The sequence below is a fragment of the Drosophila novamexicana genome, unplaced genomic scaffold (assembly GCF_003285875.2).
Source record: "Drosophila novamexicana strain 15010-1031.04,08,12 unplaced genomic scaffold, DnovRS2.1 tig00000108-arrow-pilon, whole genome shotgun sequence".
NCBI classification, from domain to species: Eukaryota; Metazoa; Arthropoda; class Insecta; order Diptera; family Drosophilidae; genus Drosophila; species Drosophila novamexicana.
Genome location: NW_020824772.1, coordinates 5,261,438 through 5,280,984, shown reverse-complemented (window position 1 = coordinate 5,280,984; position 19,547 = coordinate 5,261,438). Strand labels below are relative to the sequence as shown.

Here is a 19,547-nt window from a genome sequence, read left to right as displayed (position 1 = left end):
AGTTAACAAGATGAACTAGTTAAACTCTTGTTTTATGCTATATTAAGCAAGTGGGTGGCTGAAAAAAGATTTATATCTATTTTTGTAAGCCATAAACTTTTAAGTAGCTTCATTTGAAAACAATACATTTGAAAATTGGTTAATATATGCACGAAAAATACTTTATCACAGTAGCTTAAGTGGCATTTACATCAAAGATCCTGTTACCCAGCTAATCGTAAATAGTGTTTATAGCTCTCATTTGTATCTGTGAATATATTATCCCAGCAAAACTCAAAATATTTTTGATGCCATTACGGAATTTTTTAATTTCGCTTTTGCCATTTCATTTGTGTGCCCCATTTGAAGCGAGAGGCAGCTCTATATTGACGCGTTCCACATCCACAGCATATTTTATGTGGTTGTATTTTGTGCTTCGTTTTTTGTCGGGGCTGCGTCAAAAGTTGTTGTTGTCGTTTTTATTGAAAGCCGCCGCTGCACGTAGGAGACCGGCAACATTTATAACTTTTGTGCACACAATTCGATTTCATACCTTTTTGTTGCTCTGCTGCGGCAGCGACGTCAACGCCGGCCGCGCTAGTGGCAGTGGCAGAGACTGCGACAGAGTCGCACGCTCCAAAGCAATTAAGCGCATGAATCAGGTTCAGGTTCGTTCCATGGGCAAAGGCAGGGCAATAGTTTCTTTGTGTGAGTGTGTGTGTGTGCTTGACGGGCTTTTTTTGTGACCATGCCGCTTTAATAAAAAAACTCATACAAACACTCAGTCTTGCATTCGCAAACACAAAATACAAATACACACAGATACAGATACACACCGGCCCAATAAACTTAATTGATATGAAATGAAGTCATTTGGCAAAATCACTGGGAGAGTAATGGACCGCGTTTATTTAATTTGATGTCTGACTGGCAGACAGTATGCATATATGTATATGAATGTATATATCAATCGTATTTATGTGCTTATGCATATTTTTATCTCTTTTTGAAAGCAATGGCGATTATGAGTGCGTGTGTGTGTGTGTGTGTGTGTGATTTTATAGCAAAAATGATTCAATTAAAATAACATTTTAGCAGCGCAGTACGGAAGCCGCATGACTGCATATTGGCCGCAATGGAAACTTGTTTGCTCTTATGATAAAGCCAAAATTGGCTGTGTTATTATAGTACCCACGTACACACACACACACACACACACACACAAGCACACACACTCGCAATTAATAATTATACGCACAGCACATTCAGCTGCAACAGCTACAGATACTTGTATTCGTGCTTGTTGGATTGCTTTTTGTCATGCTGCGCTCTAATTTGCTTTTACCGACTCTGAAATGGACTTGTTACAGCTGCCGTTTGTCGTTTGTCGTTTGCAGTTGATGTTGCATTTGCTGTTGCAGTTGCCAATGCCTGGCTAAATGCAAATTTTCCAATTGATTGGAATGGAAATGGGCGTGCTGTAAGCAGCGACGCTGGCAGCGACGTTTGGCACTGTGGCCGCTAATTAGTTTCATTTTTCAACGGGCAACAACTGCGTCGATTGCCCGCTTAAGTGACTGACTTAATGACTGAGTGACTGACGGCACCAATCAACTGACTGACTGTGGCTCTCCGTCTCAGTCAAAGTAATATAAGTATGTTTGTATGTGTTGATTGAGTACTGGCTGCGCTGTCCCTTTGTATGTGTGCTGCGATTTCTCGGAATTCCGTTTTGATTAGAAAAACAGCTAATGGGCTGCCCTCATATGCATATGCCGGTTCCGAGCTGCTGACCCCCCTCCAAGCCCACAACTTATTGTTGTTCATGTGGAATGAGCTGAAACCATCAAGTGCTTGCCCCATACTCAATTAAGTACTTAGCCTCTTAACTATTATGTAGACGCGTGCGAGTATAGCTAATTATTGTCATATCATAAATAGCTCGTTTCATTGCGTGACTCATCATAGACTAAAATCATAAAAATCTGGTGCCCTCAAGCTTCTGCGCCTTTGCTTAATTGCTTTTCAATTCATGTAGGCTTCTTTGAAAATTTAAATTTAATTACTGCCAAAAAAATTGAACACACGTCTGCGTAAAATTACTTTGTATCAAATAAATATAATGCAACTTACAGTAATCATACGTCGATAAGAACACGCTGATTGCCAAAATCGAACTTATTGAGACTGAATCGAAAGGTGGCATAGTTCCAGATTTTATTTAGACATCGAATGTAATCCTTTTTGATCCTTCACCCGATTTAGACAAGGTGCTAACTCGCTCCCGACCAGCACCAAGATCTTCCAGCGAAGCTTATTGTTCTAATGTGCTTATGTAGTTAGTAAATTGCGTCAGGAATTGTTCACAAATAATGGTAGATATATTCGAAATATATTCAAATTGGATTTTACACCTTCTAGTTGGGCTGACTAAATGGGTCTTTAGCGAATTATTTTCCGTTGTCTATTTTAGGAACTTCGCAAGAGACATATCCTACCCCTTAACTGCAGCTTAGAACGCTAGCCATTCCAACGTAACCTAACTCAATTGTCAAAGTAACTTATTTTCAATACCCAATATCTAATTAGCAATTAGAAAAAAATCTGTTAGCAAGCTCCTACTTAACTTGTCTACCACATGTTCTAATCTGGCTAAGCTTTAAGCTCTTTCAGCTCTCTCTTTCTTATTGTGAGCTTTTCAATCTAGTTAATTATTAACATATGCGTACGTTACCGTGCCCCCACTCCCGGCTCCCAGTTGGCACCCGACCTGGAGGAGCTCTGTGCACAGTTCTCGGCAATTCTCGCTCTGCTCTGCAGCTCTTCAGTTTTTGTAGTTGCTGCCATTCGCATAATTGCTGCAATGTATTTGGGTTGTTTTTCCTTTTCCCTGTTCGTTTACTTTTTGCTAGTATTTGCCTTACATTTTCTGTCAACGGCGCTTTGTGCTAATTTACTGCCTGTTCTATGGCCACACCTTCCGCCCCCCGGCACCGCTCCACAAGCTTAGCCCCCCTTCCGCTCTCCTGCGCCATTCATAGCCAGCAATTTGAAGCATCGCATGCGGTTATCGTTTAAACTCGCAGCGCGTTTATTAAACATATGCTTTTGATTTGTGATTTGCGCCTTTGTTATATATTTGTTATTTATTATTTGTTTATTTGCACTATTAGCGCGAAGTTGGGGCTAAAATATGGTATGTATACGGCATGGCAGACTGACCAGTTTGGCGGTCAGTCGGTCCGTCAATCACTCAATCAGTCAATCAGCAGCCAGTCGTATATCACAAAGCAGTTTCAGTAACAATTTAATTAATTTAAGAGTGTAATGAGAACCAGTTATGCGATAAACATCAGCGCGTCAGACGAGCGCTTGTTTATCAACGTGAATATAAGCTTGAGAATGTGCGAGTATCTATTGCCGGTAGCTGTGAATGAAATTGGAAATGCCTTTTAATTATGCATAATACGTATGGTATTTTCTATTTAAAGCCGCAGCGATAAGGTTGGAATAACACCAAAGCGCTTCGCAAGAATCAGAACCGTTTTGCTAAATAGCCTGGCATGTCTTGATGTAGATACAAAAACAGCTTGAGATAAAGAAATTGAAAGAGCAAATGGCAGAGAGAGAGAGAGAGAGAGAGAGAGAGAGAGATTGAGGGACGGGGGAATGAGACTAGTTAATGTCGGTTATCTCACATGATATGAGCTGTGAGTTGTCATGGGTAATTTTATTGTATGGGCGCCGTATCTACAAATGTATCTATCATTCTGTATATGCCGTCGCTTGGTTAAAATAACAAATTTTCTTTGACTTTCATTGAACAATTTTTGGTCAAGACCAATTAAATGAATTATAGTAGAAGTCTCTCTGCTCAAGGACATCTCTTTCTTATGCAGTTGTTGTTTACATTGTTGTTTTGTTTACTTTTGTAATAGTTACAGTAGTTTTCCTGCGTTTCTGATTGCTAATTCGCAATTAGCGATTCACGTTTAAAATACCTGTGTGTGTGTGTGTGTGTGTGTGTGTTTGCGTGTGTACATGTGTGATGTGGCTGACGTAAGTTGTGTGAATTGGTATGGTGGTCAGGTTAACTGCAGTTAATTAGCTAAGATCAACAAGAAGCAGTTGCTTGTATTTAATTAGGTAACATGTCAACTTCGTGGTATAGAATTCTGCAATATTTTAGAGTAGAACAGTAGAAACACAGCCAAATCTTAAATGTCTCTGCAATTCGACTTAAGTATCTATTAAATAATAAATTTGATACTATCACTGTACAACCTCACTCTTAGTGTTGTCAAGGCTGCAAACTGATTTAAATCTATCCGTTTCGAACCTGAAATACTAATGTATCTTCTATGATAGACCGATCCTTGTTAAAAAAAAAAGTTTAAGGCAGACCCAGTCCCAAAATATACATTAATCTTACCATATCTGATATGTGCTAATTTCAGTTAGATAGTTGCTTCGACTTGTGAACCAAACCAGCGAACTTGCTGCCCAGGTAAATTAAGAATTTGAATTGAATTCTATTTTTATATTACATTTATAGCATGATAAGACAACGTTTACTAAGTAGTTGCTTATATTAATTGACTGTGATTAATTGAAATTGATTTCAAATTAGGTTACTTGATTGCAAATTTGGCATTTTTATACAGTGTGTTAGAGATCTGATCCCGTGCACGTTTCCAGGTAAAGATGCCATTAGTATGTTATGTACTAGAACTGATTATAAAAGTGTTTCGAATTCTGGGTACTGATAAGGACATGTGCCGTGTCATATTGTTTATGTTGATTCGTTATCAGGCCGTTGATACGCCTAAGCGTGTTTGACCCGTCAGTTAACACGTATTTAAAACTGGTCACAGATTGATAGGTTTCGAAAAAACCCCCCAACTATAGGTATTTAATTTGTAAACACAAAATTGATTGACTAACTTGACAATGTCACTTACCTCAGCGCCAAACGGTTAATTGTATCCGAAAAGCCAAGGTGAAACTGAAATCCAATTAAATGTTTTTCCTTGTGGGCAGCTTGATTATTTTATTTTTTTTGTCTTTTGTTTTTGTTTTTTTTTTTTTTTGTAGCTATTAATAGCTTTGTTTTGAAAGGTCACGTTTTGTTGTCGTCGCTGTTTCACATATCCTTTTGATAGGCGAGTTTTCACTAAAACCTTTTGCGTCGCTGTTGCTGTTGGCGATAATCCTTAATTAGTCTAACGAGTCGCAAATTAATCCACTTTACTTAATTAAAATGCTATGCCGCCGCAAAAAAACGAGATAAAAAAATATAAATGTCTGATCATTATAATTAAAAACTGTCGAAATGAAATGCGAAACGCAACAATTGAATGAAGAGAGAGAGGGAGAGAGAGAGAGCGCGAGAGAGAAGGACACAGAAATGTAATTAATTCATTAGCCAGCCAGTTGACAATTATTGATTATGGTTTTGCCTTTTTCAGTGAGAGTTTTGTACTTTTTACTTTTGGAAAATTAATTTGAATGCATTTCATTTGCTTTGCTGCATTAGTTACACGATTTGTTATTGCCAGCACGTTAACCATTTATTTAATTTTTAATTATATTTGAATGTGTTCTGGTTTCATAATTGCCAGCCCATTGTCTGACAACGGGTAATGTTTGTGATTCAATTAAATGCATTTCATTATTGGCGCACAATGGGCAACTGAACAATTTGCAACAACGTAGTCTTTCCTATTTGTCTCAGTCTGGTTTTTAATTTTTAATTAAACTGTCAGCTGCATTAAAATTCGGCTACAAATTTAATTTGGCATTCACTTAACATTTATATTATGTATTGTGCGTTATTTATTATATTTTTATCTGACATTTGCCTAAGCAAACGCACCTAATTGCTTATTGAGTGAAAGATTCGTAAAGATCGGAGCAGACGCTAGAAATTTTAAGTAAATTCGTTTATGTCGAATTAAATAAATCAATTTTAATGACAATTGAAACCTTGAAATAACTTAATGAATCAAAAAGTATAGAAACGAATGAAATAGCTCGCAGTATACGAGAATTATCTTTTTGCTTGCCGTTTGCCTCTTGAATCTCAAGTCTTAAAGCTCAACTAAAGAATTTAATAGTTTCTGACATTATCTATTATAATTAAAATATTGCTGTTTGCTCTTATCTAAATGAATTACTCGAGTTATGAACACATTCGCAATTCGTTTCGCGCTTAAACAATAAGAACAAACAAAAATTGATTGGAAGAAATAAAAACGATTTGCTTTATTGTTTTTAATAGCCGCATTTTGGAGTACTTAACGGCGATCTAGAAGGGGTAAGTGGGTGGAGGGGGGGGGGGGACGGTAGGGGATATGCAGGTCACACAGAAATTGCTGGGCTGTTTAACTGGCTTTCAATGTTTTGCTTGCCAATTTGAAATTAATTGTGTTTATTTAATTGTTTACTTTTGTTAACGTTGTGCACGTTCCGACAATTAAAACTTGAACTTTTGGAATAAAAAGCAATTTCTGCATTTTTACATATTTACATATTTGTAGGCAAAAAGAAAAAAAGAAATAGTTATTTATTTTTAAGTTGTTATTAACATGCGCACACAGCAATAATAACAACAGCAGAAGCGACGGGTAATTAATATGAAATGAACACACGGCCAGGGCACCGGCAATAAAGCGTACTTCAATTTGCGACACGCATACACACAACACACACACAATACACACGCAAGCACACACACATGCATGTATATAAATGGTTTATATATAACACCTAGGCCAAAACTGAATTTAATTGGGTAATTGAAATATTTTTGTGCAAATTAAAAATTCCATTTTTGCACACGCTCATAACTTATTTATGGCCAGCTTCGAAAAGCAATTGCCGGACCCGAGATGGGACAACAGTGCGGCTGCGTAACCTGTCAGCGCGCCAATTGACAAATTGGTCGACTTTGCAGTTGCCGTTGTCGTTGTCGTCGGAGCGTGCGAAAATACTCAAAAAAGAAAACACACCAAATGTAGTAAGTGGGCAACACAGTTCAAGCGCACAACAATAGAGCAGCTTCAAGTGCGACTGTGTATCTGTCAGATACACAGACGCCACACGGCAGCAATTAGCGCCGTGAGCACAAGTGCTTATTGTTGTTGCCGCACGTTGTCGTTGTTATTGTTGATGATGATGATAATTGAGCACAGAAATTGTTGTCGCCGTCTTATAAATTTCATTGCTGATTGCCGGCGGCCAGCGAACGCATCACAATATCAACAAATTAATGAAAACGCCAAGTAAAAATCACATAAAAGCCAGACAGTCCGATATATATATATATATAATATGTATATATATATATATATTGTATAAATATATATATGTATGCACACATATAATCCTATATGGTATGTATGTAGGCCTGTATAGGCCATATGCATAAGTAAATATATTGCTAAATGAATGCTGCTTGACGTTGTTCGGCGCGCTAATTCTTTTGGCCAGCAAATGCGACAATAACAAACAGCCGAAATGCTAATTAGTTTCATGTGTGACTAATGGATGGATGAAACGGCACAAACACATACACATGCACACACACTAGCGCACACGTTCTCAGATACTTTTACACATGCGTGACTGCCATGGCTCTCTTTGCTCTTGCTGCTGTTGTTGTTGTTGTTGCAACACACTTAATTAAAATAGTACACTGTGAGCCTCTGAGGGGGTCGCTACGTTTGTTCGTTCTATTTTAATAGCCTGTGCCTCATTATAATTACGTTTATAATAGGCCGGCGCGTAAATTGAATTTGACTTTAGATACGTCAACGTCAAAATATGCTCCGCTCCTTCTGCTTGTGGTGCGTCCCGGCTAACCGTATCCGACCGAACCACTTGTACTATAGCGTTAAACGTTTTGCGCGTACGCGTCCCGTCCAAGTTATCCACGCCGACGATGACGCTAGCTATTTGTGTGCTTCAAATGGGCACCGACAGCACAATCCGATATCGAATACCGACCACGACAAGCGATTCTAAACGACTTCTGAGTGAATGCTATAAAGCACGAAAACGACGCCGACGACAACGGCGAAGGCGACTGCGACGACGACGACAACGACGACGACGACAACAACGATGGCAACGACAACAACCAACAGCCAACGACCGATGACGACTGGAAACTGTTGCTGCTGCTGCTGCTGTGGCTGTGAACTGCGCCGTGCAACTATTTAACGACGACTGAATGTGGCAATTATGTATCTAGATACATTTTGGCCAAGCGCAGCGCCGGCGTCGCTGCTGCCGCTGCTGTTGGCGCGACGCGCTCTTCTGTCTGTCTGTCGGTCTGTCTGTTTGGCTGTATGTGTGGGGATTTTGTGTGGGGGTTGCTAAACGAGGCAACCATCATAAAGCATATTACTATAATTACAATTATGCTGCGCTCTCAAACGCACACATACACAAACACATGCAGACAAATACGAACACGCTCTGCCAGATACATAGCGGGAGATACAAACAGTCGCGACGCACGTGAACATAACGCACGGCTATAAAACACACAAATACACAAATTTTCATATGCATTACGGCTTAATTGTATCTGTAGCTATTGTTGTTGTTATTGCCGTTGCTATTGCTGTTGTTGTCAGTGTGTGAACTCATAAATTTATTGCTGGCCGCTGTGGATGTTGCTGCTGTTGCCGTCAGCAACATGTTGCTGTTGCCATTGCTGTGAGCGCCTGGGCATTTGTATCTTATTGCCGTTCCTCACTGGCAGCGCAGTCTGTTGCGCTGGCAGCGACGTCTGCGCCGCTTGTTGGCCGATTATTAAATGCTGAATGTATTTTATTGCTTTGATTGTTGTTGCTGTTGCTTTTGTTGCCGGCTGTGCATTGAGGCAGCTTCAGCGCTCCCGCCAGTATCTTTTTGCATTGCAAATTGCCGACGTCGCTGGCATCGTTGGCATCGCTCGCTGGCTTGCTGTGAGTTTGTTTTTAATTCTCTATAATTGAGTTATATGTACTTTAATAAGTTGGCGGCGGATGCTGCGTTCGGATTGGATTGGTGATGTTGCTGTTGATGCTGCTGTCGCAACGGGTGCTGCTTTGGGGCGTTCGCTCGCAGCAATTCATTTTGTTGCTGTCGCGTCGGCGTTGACGTTGACGTCGACGTTGACGGCGACGACGACGACGACGTTTAGCGCTAATTAATGCTGAGCCAACAGCTTTCGATTGCTTTTTATTGTTTGTGCCCGGTGCCTGGTGCCTGCTGCCTTCTACTCGGCTGCTTTTGTCTTTCGTTTTCTTAATTGTTCACTCAGATTTATAATTTGATTAATTATATCGATGCCAATTCGATTCCATACTGCTCTCATGCTTGGAGACCCTTTCATAGATTTCCCATATTTTGCAAATGATATGTATATATTTTGTATAATTGCTTTGTTGTTGTTGCTGATATCATTGGTTTTGCTGCTGCTATTTGTGCAATAATTGGTGTATAATTTCATTTCCTGAGAACTCTGCGCCGGGTCGTGGGCCAACAAATGCTTTCATTGTATTTTAATGTCGTAATTCACAGCGCTTGGGCAAATTAGTCAGCTAAGCAGTTTGTTATAAGTATACACAATATTTATGTACTATAAGCGTACAAATACATGTACATATGCGCGGGCTCAATTAGCTATAAGGGCGCAAGTGTTCTGTGTGCTGCGTTTATTAATAGGCGTTATGCTATCGATAAGACCGATTAGTCATCATAAATTAAACAAGCAATAAACGAGGAGAAATTTGACTTTGACGCATTTCAAATACTCTTTTTTACATGATCAATTAATAATACACAAATAATTAGTATTTGGATCAATATCTACATTAATCTCCCGGGGTGTATGCCTAAGTGTTTAGAGTGAAAGTTAGTTAGCAAAACACTCGCCGGTGGCTACGGCAAAAAGGAATGGCCATTGCCTCAGCAGGAGCAACAACTCACTTCGAATTATCACGGGTCATTGGGCAATTCACAAGCAACTGCCTGTCTTAAAAAGCAATGAATCTGAAGAGCAGCTATAAGTAGGCTGATACTCTGTCAGCTGGGCGGTACCTTCATGAGAGTTTAAAAGTCAGGGAAAATTCATATAGTCTTGATAGGACTGGAGAAAAATCTGCTCTTTTCGTTTACCAGAGAGAGATTCAATAGAGTCAGGCATTTGAGTCCGCAATAAAAATACTGCCAATCATAACAATAAAAAAAGTAATAATAATAATAATAATAATAATATTACAATATATCATAATACAATATGACATATTGATTATTATTTATAATATTGTTGGTTTTGTATAATACCCAAAAGATATACAAATATAGGTATAGGAAAATCGGAAAATATAGTCGCTTAATGATATAAAAGGGTTTTGCTGACTAGATGAACTCTATGAACCCTGGGTAAATGATCAACAACACAGAGAAAAGAGAAATGTACAAAGAAACAACAACGAGTCTTGGCGGAAACATCATTAGCAATCTCCATTAAAATAACAATACGACAACAAAAAACAACTCTCATTTTAATAGAATGAGCCATGGCAAAGGGCATGCAAATAAATAATAAATGAAAACAAGCTGGAGCTCACTGGAAATAGCAACTAAAAAGTACAGAAAATAAAAATATGTATATATATGTATGTATACCCCTAGTTATGATGTTGATGTTGTAGCTGAAGATGCACAAGATGAAGCAATTTAGATGCACTTGGGGCACACAAACACACACACACTCACATACACAAGACTCACTGAGTGCCGCAAGTGGCAAGAAGAAGCATATTTAACTGCATGCAAAACAAATTGTGTTGTGCCTTTGACGATTGTCGGTAGTTGGAGTCAAAGCAGCGCACGAATTTTATTTGGATTATTATTGGCTTACTTTATGCAATAAATACGACGACGATGACGAGGACGAGCTCAAAATACAGCCGGAACGACTGCGATGGTCGTTAACGCAAAACGTCAATTTACAACTGCGAATGTGATTGTGAATGTGAATGCCCAACAGCGCCAAACGAGCCAGGCAACATTGGCAGCCATGGATGGGCAACGTGGCGATGGCAACATGTTGCGTGTCAAGGATGGCTTCGCAACATGCGGGGTTCAACGCAAGGCGCTACGAACAGTACAAGCAAATAAACTTATTATAAATATCTCCACTTAAGCCAAGCCGACGCTGACGCCGACATAGCTGTTGTTCTTGTTGTTGTTTGTGTTACTGTTGCTGTTGCTGCCAACGTCGCTGTGGGGGCCCCATTTATGCTGCGAGCCAACAATGAGATACAAATGCGCACACGCAAAGCTAAATGTGCTCTCGTTCACATAAACACACACACACACACACAACCTCACACATATAACGAGAGTCCCGACAGGCGGACAGATGAACGGCTGTCAAGTCGCAATAAGCAACAAAAGCATTAAATGATGACAACAACATTGCGCTTAATGGACTGCCACTGCCGCGTTCGCGTCTCAATTCAAAGTGCATTTTGCGCGCGCTCTGCCTCTCTTTCTCTCGTTCTTTCTCTCTCTCGCACACTCTCTCTTGCTAGCTCTCTCTTTTACTCGCAATCTTTCTCTCTCGCTCCGTCTTTTACTGCCTTTCCACTCTTACGCACTGCTTATATATACCGACTGTTTGCTCTTGGCTTGCGTTATAAATCCATTATAATAAAATCATTTTGTTGTTTTATTAGTTCGGCAACATGTTGCTGCTGAGCAGTCAAGTGCTTTCGCAACATGCTGCGCTGCTCATAAATATTGCAAGTGTTTTCAATTAGCTCACATTCTGTGACTTTCATATTAAATGAGAGCGCGCCTGCATGTTTCTCCCCATACATGAGTATGCGAGTGCCAGAGTTCGTATGCATGAGTGTGTGTGTGAGTAGTTTGGGTCTGGAGCTGTTTCCAATTATAAACTGCAAGGCGCAAGTGGCGTAATTAAAAAAGAAAATAAAGTATGAAAAGCTTACTTAAAGGTCAAAGTTTTTGAGGTCAGCTAAAAAAAAGGTCAGTGCAGTTTCTTAGTAGACTTTTAGCAACTGGCAATCAACGCACTTCCGAAACGTTTCCACTTCATACTCTCACTTTAGTGTCAATGGAAGCACTCCCCCTGTGCAATTGTGTGTAAGTAATAATGGCGTGTGTATGTGTATTTCTGAAAGCAATTTCCGCTTGTGTCCGCAATTAAAAAGCAATATCGTTCCGAGTAGACGTAAACACAGAATTGAATTGAATTTTTATGATGTGTTTGTTAAATGGTTTCATAAATGGCAAATATATATATACATATACACCATACCTAAGCACTTACATCACACACACACACAAAACACCACACAGAAAAGTCACAGGCGCACAGCATCAACGAGCCACGCTCCAACTCTTCAGATACATTTGTTTGTATGTGTACGCATGTGTACATGTGCGCACACAACTGTAACTGCAAAATTGTGGCTGCAGCATAAATGAGACCGAAACGAAATCAAATTGTAAAAGGCAGCGGCAGCAAATAGCCAGGGCCAGAGTTGTCATAGGAGCACATATTGGACTTGCCGCAGGATGGGTTTGCTGTATGATTTTTGGAATCTATCTGGGGGGACTTTACTCTGGAACACGGGCGTGCTGTTTGCGTCCATGTGTTTCATTAGCGCATTTATGCAATTTTCAAATGGACTGTGACATTTCGGCTGTGTGAAAACTTTATGGAAAATGGCTAAATGAATTGAATTCTTTGCAAGTTATTTCAGATATTAAATATCATCAATGGAGCTTAAAATGGCATGGTATATGTGTTCACATACTTGTACTTGCTACTGATGTTCAAAAATATTTAATTAATATGGTTGTAATATTCTTTACTTAGCCAACTCTACAAATATTATTAAAATTATAAATAGATATATTATTATTATATATCAATTTTGTAGAGATTTTAAACACATATCAGCTGAGAAGTGGTTAGATTTGCGGACAGCATACATATGTAGATTTGATAGATAATCCTTTTGTATTTCATCATCATAACTGTATGTAATTGTAATTTAATTATATAACTAGGCGATATACATGTAGGTATTTTTAAATACGGCATCCTAATGAAAAAACTTGTGTGTATCTCGTAAAACAAATTCTTTTGACAGCTTCATGGTCTCTTATGCTTTTACGACACAAACCTACTCGTGAAAACTCAACCCGTTTTCTGTTGAACGCAGCTCCTCCAAAGCTTCATTTGTGGCATGCCACGACCCTGATTAAGTTTATGCACAATGAAATTTCGCAACCCTGCTCATTAGCATCGCTGCCGCCCCACACCTCCTCAGAGGCGGAACAATAAGGGTTTTTTGTCATTCCGCCATTAATGTTCAGTCAATAAAATGTCATAATTAAAAAATAATTCTGCCCATATTGAGAATGCGGCATTTGCGGCTGCAACTCCTGCTGTTGCTGTTGCTGCTGTTGCCAGAATGACCTTAATTGCTGGCGTACGTGTGGCAGCGATTCATGTGCAGCACTCTCAGTGTGCCAGTGTGCGTTTTGTGTGAGTGCCAGCCTGTGTGTGGCAGCAAGTGAGCCTGTGTTGCAACTGTCAAATGAATAAAATTAAGTGTAGCTGTGTCCCTGTTGTTTTTGTTGCTGCTGCTGCTACTGCTGTTCGTGTTGCTCTTTCGCACGACACAGCAGCAGCAGCAGCAGCAACAGCAGCTGGTTGGCAGGATATGTTGTTGCACTAATTGAATGTGGCAGGCATTCAGTATACGGACAGAAAGTTGAGCTTGTCTTTCGCCACAGCCTGCTGCACTTACCATCTCGCTCTGCCTGGCAACCAGATTGTGTGTGTATCTCTGTATCTGTGTGTGTATATTTGTCTGTATCACTGTCGGGCAGACAAGTAGCTTCATTTTTCGCCACAATTCGTATTCGCATTTTAAGTGCAACGGCATACAGATTGCGATTGCTGTTGACATGGCAATGCAATAAAAGTTTGCCTCATTCTGCTGCAACTGCAGCAGTGGCAGCAAAAGGCGTCTGCCAACCCGGCTGCATCAGAAGGCAGAAGGCAAATGTCAGACGACGGCAATTTTTTCCCATTATTGCTTATGCTGATGATTAAGAGCACCAGGCGCAGTGCGTTCCCCATTGGGTCGACGACGACCACACAAAAGCCATCAGCTGGCGGCAGATTAAAATGTGTTAATGGTTCGTCCTACACACACCCACACACAAACATACACACAGACAATAAGAGAGAAAAGCACACATATTTGTTGATAGCAAGGAGTTTGCAAATTGCCATCAATTAAAAATACAAATTCAATTGCATTGCTCAGTGAATCCACATTGCAGTTGCCTTTGCTGATTGCCTCACCAGAGAAATAAGTAAACATCACTTTTAAATTTAATATGCAACTCAATTGTGTATCAAATATAAGTTTTCATGCTATAATTGAATTGCCTTTTCGCTCGAAACAATAAAACGGAAATTTCATTGGGACAGGGCAACGCCAATGCCAAAACAATAACTGCCTGGCATTTGTGCTGCAACATTAAAGTTTTTGAATATTTTCTAAAATATTTATAAGCATTTTGCCAGTCAAAAATGCTGTTCAGGCATTTTCCTGCCCGACTACCTGAGCTGAGTGTTTGCACTGGCGTATTGTCTATTTACTTGGGCAACAACAACATCTGCCTTCAATCTGTGTATATTTCTGTCCGTCTATCTATGTGTGTGTATATGTGTATATCTAGCTATGGAAGCTGTCTGTTTGCGCATCTTTGCCAAATTCCAACAAGTGCTTGGCTGTTAAGCGCAGTGAAATGAATACTATTGTGTTGTAATATCAGGCTAGTGCACTTTTTAGAACGCCGGGAAACTTGATGGACATCAGCTTGAAACTGTTTGGCTATTGCAATGTATTTTTTATCTGCCAGGTATTGGCTCTCAAATGTAGATTTTCAAGATATGTATAGCATGTAAGCTTTGGGCTTGGGTTGCTGTGATTGCAGAAATCTTTACACATTACTATGACTAATTGTTTATGTCTGCATCTTGTATATTTTATGTAAAGGTAAAAAAATGATTATTTTCTTTCTTACTTCAGCTTCGGAGTAGGTCGATTTATAAACATCGTTAAATTGAACTTTGATATCTTATATTTCAACTTTAAGATCATCATCTTTATGAAAAGCGAATATTATAAAAGTTGCATTTCTGCCAGTTAAATTAATATATTTCAATTGTACATCAGGCTTAGTAAAATCTCGACTGGCATTCTTATCCCCAGTTACCAATGGCAACTTTATGCAATCCTGAATTTGATACATTCCTCGGAATATCAGAGCAAATGCTGCTCGAATAATGTACTCAGCGGCAAGACTTTGTAGCCAACATACACAAATAAGAAAAACTGGAGCATCTGTTGCTGTATTGCGAACAGATAGAAATACGGCCCAGGCTTAGGCACAGTCAGGCTCAGACATTGTTAGTTGATGTTGCAGGTCTGCTGCTTGTATTTAGACAGACAACTTGCTGCAGTCACAAGTATCTCGATCTGCATTTCCAAAAAGGAAGCCGGACGACCCAACGGATGTGCCAAGCGGCCCACCCACGCCACTTACGCTGAAAAGCATGTTTAATGTTGCTTACTTTGCTAGCCATTTGCTGTATCCCATGGATGTCGTTGGCTCTGTTGCTGTTTTTGCTGCCGTCTTTACTAAATGCTTGCATACATATATTTTCCAGCAATTTGTTACATGTACTTTGCCCTGTGTCTCTCTGTGTGCGTGCGCAATATGCTGCAGGGGCACACTCGACTTGCTTGGTAATGGTCGTAGTCGTAGTCACCGTCTTAAGCTCCGATTCACTAGACGCAGCCCCGCCCACGCCCATCTTCGCTCTCCTTGGGCAGCTTCGCAAAAGTCAAGGTAGGTATTTTACTTGTGAACTGTTTGTAAGTGGAAAAGTTTTTGCACACGTTGCGCCATAAATACAATAAAAGCAACTCTGAAACCGAGCCGAATTTGGAAGACGCTATAAAAATTATACAAATCTTTTGACGTCTTCCAATAGATTGGAATATACAAAAGTGAAAATAAGTTTTAATAGGGTGAGTACCGCTACTGAAATGATTTAATGTAAAAAGAGGGCATCAGAAGTTGTCGCTATTTGTTAACATTTTTTTACGTCTTTACTTTCCGAGTAAAGTTCAGCAAATTCTGTCGAAATTTGAGTTGCGAGTTAACATACTCGCATATTTATAAGAGAGTATTCTTGCAATTTGGCAAGCTATTTCCCATTTGCCCATGACACTGAAATTACACTAATTGATAAATGGCGTTAATGGGCGGCACGGTGAAATTAGCCAACAATGCACATGGAAGGACAGCAAAGGCAACATCAATTACTCAATAAAAGGCAGGTACGATGGCTTGTAGATTGAAGGGAATTTCGAATTTTGGAATTGCCAGTGGTAGATAGATCAAAAGCCATCAAATGACGAACAGAGCGACATACAATAAAGCAGAAGCAATCACATTTCATGCATTCACTGCTGTCGTGCTAACTACCCTGCCCCAACACCAAACCAATGTTAATCTGCAACCCCCAACCTCATCCTGCATTGACAACAAATGACTTTTATGGGTGGGAGCTGAGGCATTGCGGGTGAAGCGGGCAAAAAGCACCACTGTCATGGCCAGATTGCTGTTGCATTTGGTAAATTAATCAACCCTTGCTGATTTACACAGAGTTTGGGGTCGTGGGTGAACTGTCTGCTGCTGGGCGACAAGCCACAATTACGTTTGAAATGCAGCCGTTGCTTTTTTTGTTTTTAGTTCTAAGTGCCCAATCCCTTAACAGAAGCTTAATAATTCGAAAATCAATTGCACTCAATTCAATTACAGAGGCTCGGCAACATTGTTGCAAGTGCCGAGCTCTAAAATCAAATGTCGAATAGCCAGAACAATTGGTTGGTGGCATGCCAGTTTGGTGTGTGTGGTTGAGTGCACCACATAATATTGTTCAAGTATCTTGCAATAATAGTGGTAAATTGCCAACTCTGTTATCTTGTTTACAGCTACAGATAAAGGATAGTAGACATAGATCCAGCAGATACTTCACTTCGTTTATAGAATGCCTTTACATGAAAACATTTAATTTCTGACTAAAAAATAAAATGTTCTTTATTACTGGAAATTGACGAAAATGGAAAAATTCAAAGTGACCGTTTTTCACAAAAGAAAATATTTTGTTTAATAAAAAATATATCTATATCTACATGAACGAGTTTGTTCTGAATGACCGACTAAACGATGACCAACACACAGCTCAATTGGTTAGACCTGCCAGGCTGAAATTTATACTAAAGCTTTCTTTTGGGTCGAAAGTGGCCAACAGGACGTGAAAATGGAAAAAACATTGGTGTAGCGGTTGCTGGTTCAACTCTAGCAGCATTTGTTTCACTTTAATATTTCTATATTTAATTTGTTATTGTTCACAAGTAATATAAATAAAAAATGAATAGAAAAATAGTTCAGACTTTTGTGTGGAATTTAAAAAAAAAAAAATAAAATTGTATATTATTCTATTGAAATTTACAGAGCATCTGATAATCGTGCTATTTAAAAGTTTGTTATTGCGGCTGCTGGTGGTCATATGCAAAATGCGTGTAATTTACAAATTTCATTGTTGTTGCTTTTGTGTGTCCAGCATTGCAATTGTGTTTGTGTTGCAATTGTGTTGTAAAAAGGGTGTACCTTCTGTTACGATTTGTATGACCATCCAATATCCACAAGCCCGTGCGTGTGGCTACATCCTATGGTGGAGCAATCCCACAATTTAAAAGCCTTTTGGCTACATTTTGTGTATTTGATTGCAATTATCTTTTGAATTTTGTATTTATTTGATACACTTTGTCCAATTGTACGCTCATCGGCTTTTGTATTGTCATTGCTATTGTCATTTATATCCATATGTGCACAAAAACTGCAAGCAAGTTGCAAATAAAAAGGCCACAGTGTGTTGGCCTCTTGCATTGTTCTTACCTAGGCTAGGATTGTGGCGCTGCACTCTGACTGATAGCAGGTGTGTGGGCGTATGAACCCTATTCAGTTTTCAATTTAGCAATTTGCCGTTTATTAATTGGCAATTTCATGCAGTCTGTAAGCTATTTTGAAGAGCCCCTGGCCTGATGCTACTACAATAGACAATCTTGTGGCATTCAATTGAATTTTAGGGACAGAATCTATTAATAACAAGTCATACGCCTTAAATTGGTTTTTATAGATTTATTGTTGTTTAACCCCCTTCTCCACAGTGTCTGATAACATGTATGAAAATAGTCGAGAGCTTGCTGGGAGCTCAGAACTGGCCCCAGCGATTCGGCAATCCTTCGCCATTTGGATAGTTTCGACTAGTCATATGCTTAATCAAATAGTTGGCAAAGTATTCACCGCGTTTGTCCGGCTGGACACACTGCACTGCTCTCCAGCCATTCGAAATGAGAGCGCACCTCTCCGGCTGCACATGAAAGGGCTTTGAGATGGTCAAAAAGCTGCGTTTCTTGCGCGGCCGTTGAGGGACGTTCACTGGTTCCAGCATGTGGTGCAATTCAATGGGCGGCTCGTGCGGGGCATCCAGCAACATGGCCACTTGGGGATTCTCCAAGCGCATCGCTTGCATCTGAACCTCATCCAGTTGTCTTTCCCAAGCGTCGTTGCCGTCACCGTCGCCATCGCCGTCGCCATCGCCGTTGCCGTCTGGCACGTTGACAACGTCGACAGCTTCCACCTCGGGCAACTGCAGGTGTATTAGTTCTTCAACAACTCCCTGCTCCATGTGGCTGTTCTTATCTTCTCTTTGCGTTGATTCGATAAAATTAAAAACTCAGTTAATACGGCAGTTTGAATACCTGCTAATTCGAGAAAATTCTTTGTTTTATTTTTATATTTTTTTTGTGTTGTGCTTCTCGGATAATAGATTAAAACTGAATTTAATGACAGTAAAATGAAAAAAAATTGCCGAAATTGTTCTCCAGGCCTGCCTGACTTGTACTGTATAACTTTAGATACTGCCACTTACAGCGAAATGCGCACATTTCTTCCAAATTTGAGTGCGAACTTCTGATCAAGGCTATTTGGGACTCGAAATCAATTTTATATGCGATAAGATACAACTGTGTATCCATTAAATACAAACACTCGCTGACACACACACATACACGCACAGGCACACATTTACTAAGTCAGGAGACACAAATATACATATATGCCCGTATCGACAACTCGAATGCCATATAACCGTCTGGCTGCCCAGCGGCAAATGCTGCTGTTGCTCCCCAGCGTCCAGCTACAAATGGATAAATGCTGTCTGACATTTACCCGTTTCTCCCCTCGTATACACTTACATACACGCTCACACCTACAAACAAAAACCCAGCACCCACCCACAATGATTGCACGCATTTAGCCCTCTTTAACCCGGTGGCGTCTCACTTTTGTGTATGTGTGTGTGCGTGTGTGTGTGTGTA

General features: G+C 39.8%; 2 protein-coding genes across 2 annotated transcripts in view; both read right to left on the bottom strand.

Annotated features, from left to right (window-relative positions):
- The window catches only part of LOC115771776 (H2.0-like homeobox protein), a 54,821-nt gene extending 46,750 nt beyond the window's left edge, over positions 1 to 8,071 (bottom strand). Inside the window, exons 1-2 of the mRNA XM_030717630.1 lie at positions 7,590 to 8,071; positions 4,941 to 5,242 (exon numbers count right to left, since the gene is read on the bottom strand). The gene's annotated coding sequence lies outside the window, so the exon portion shown is untranslated. The remainder of the gene's footprint in view (positions 1 to 4,940; positions 5,243 to 7,589) is intronic.
- A 10,220-nt stretch (positions 8,072 to 18,291) lies between these two features.
- LOC115771930 (male-specific protein scotti) lies at positions 18,292 to 18,998 on the bottom strand. The gene has a single exon (XM_030717830.1). The coding sequence runs from the start codon at positions 18,854 to 18,856 to the stop codon at positions 18,380 to 18,382; it is 477 nt and encodes a 158-aa protein (XP_030573690.1). The 5' UTR covers positions 18,857 to 18,998; the 3' UTR covers positions 18,292 to 18,379.
- Positions 18,999 to 19,547: the final 549 nt, after the last annotated feature.

Excerpts from the sequence above, each read along its gene's own strand:
- LOC115771930 (XM_030717830.1), bottom strand. The coding sequence starts at position 18,856 with ATGGAGCAGGGAGTTGTTGAAGAACTAATACACCTGCAGTTGCCCGAG.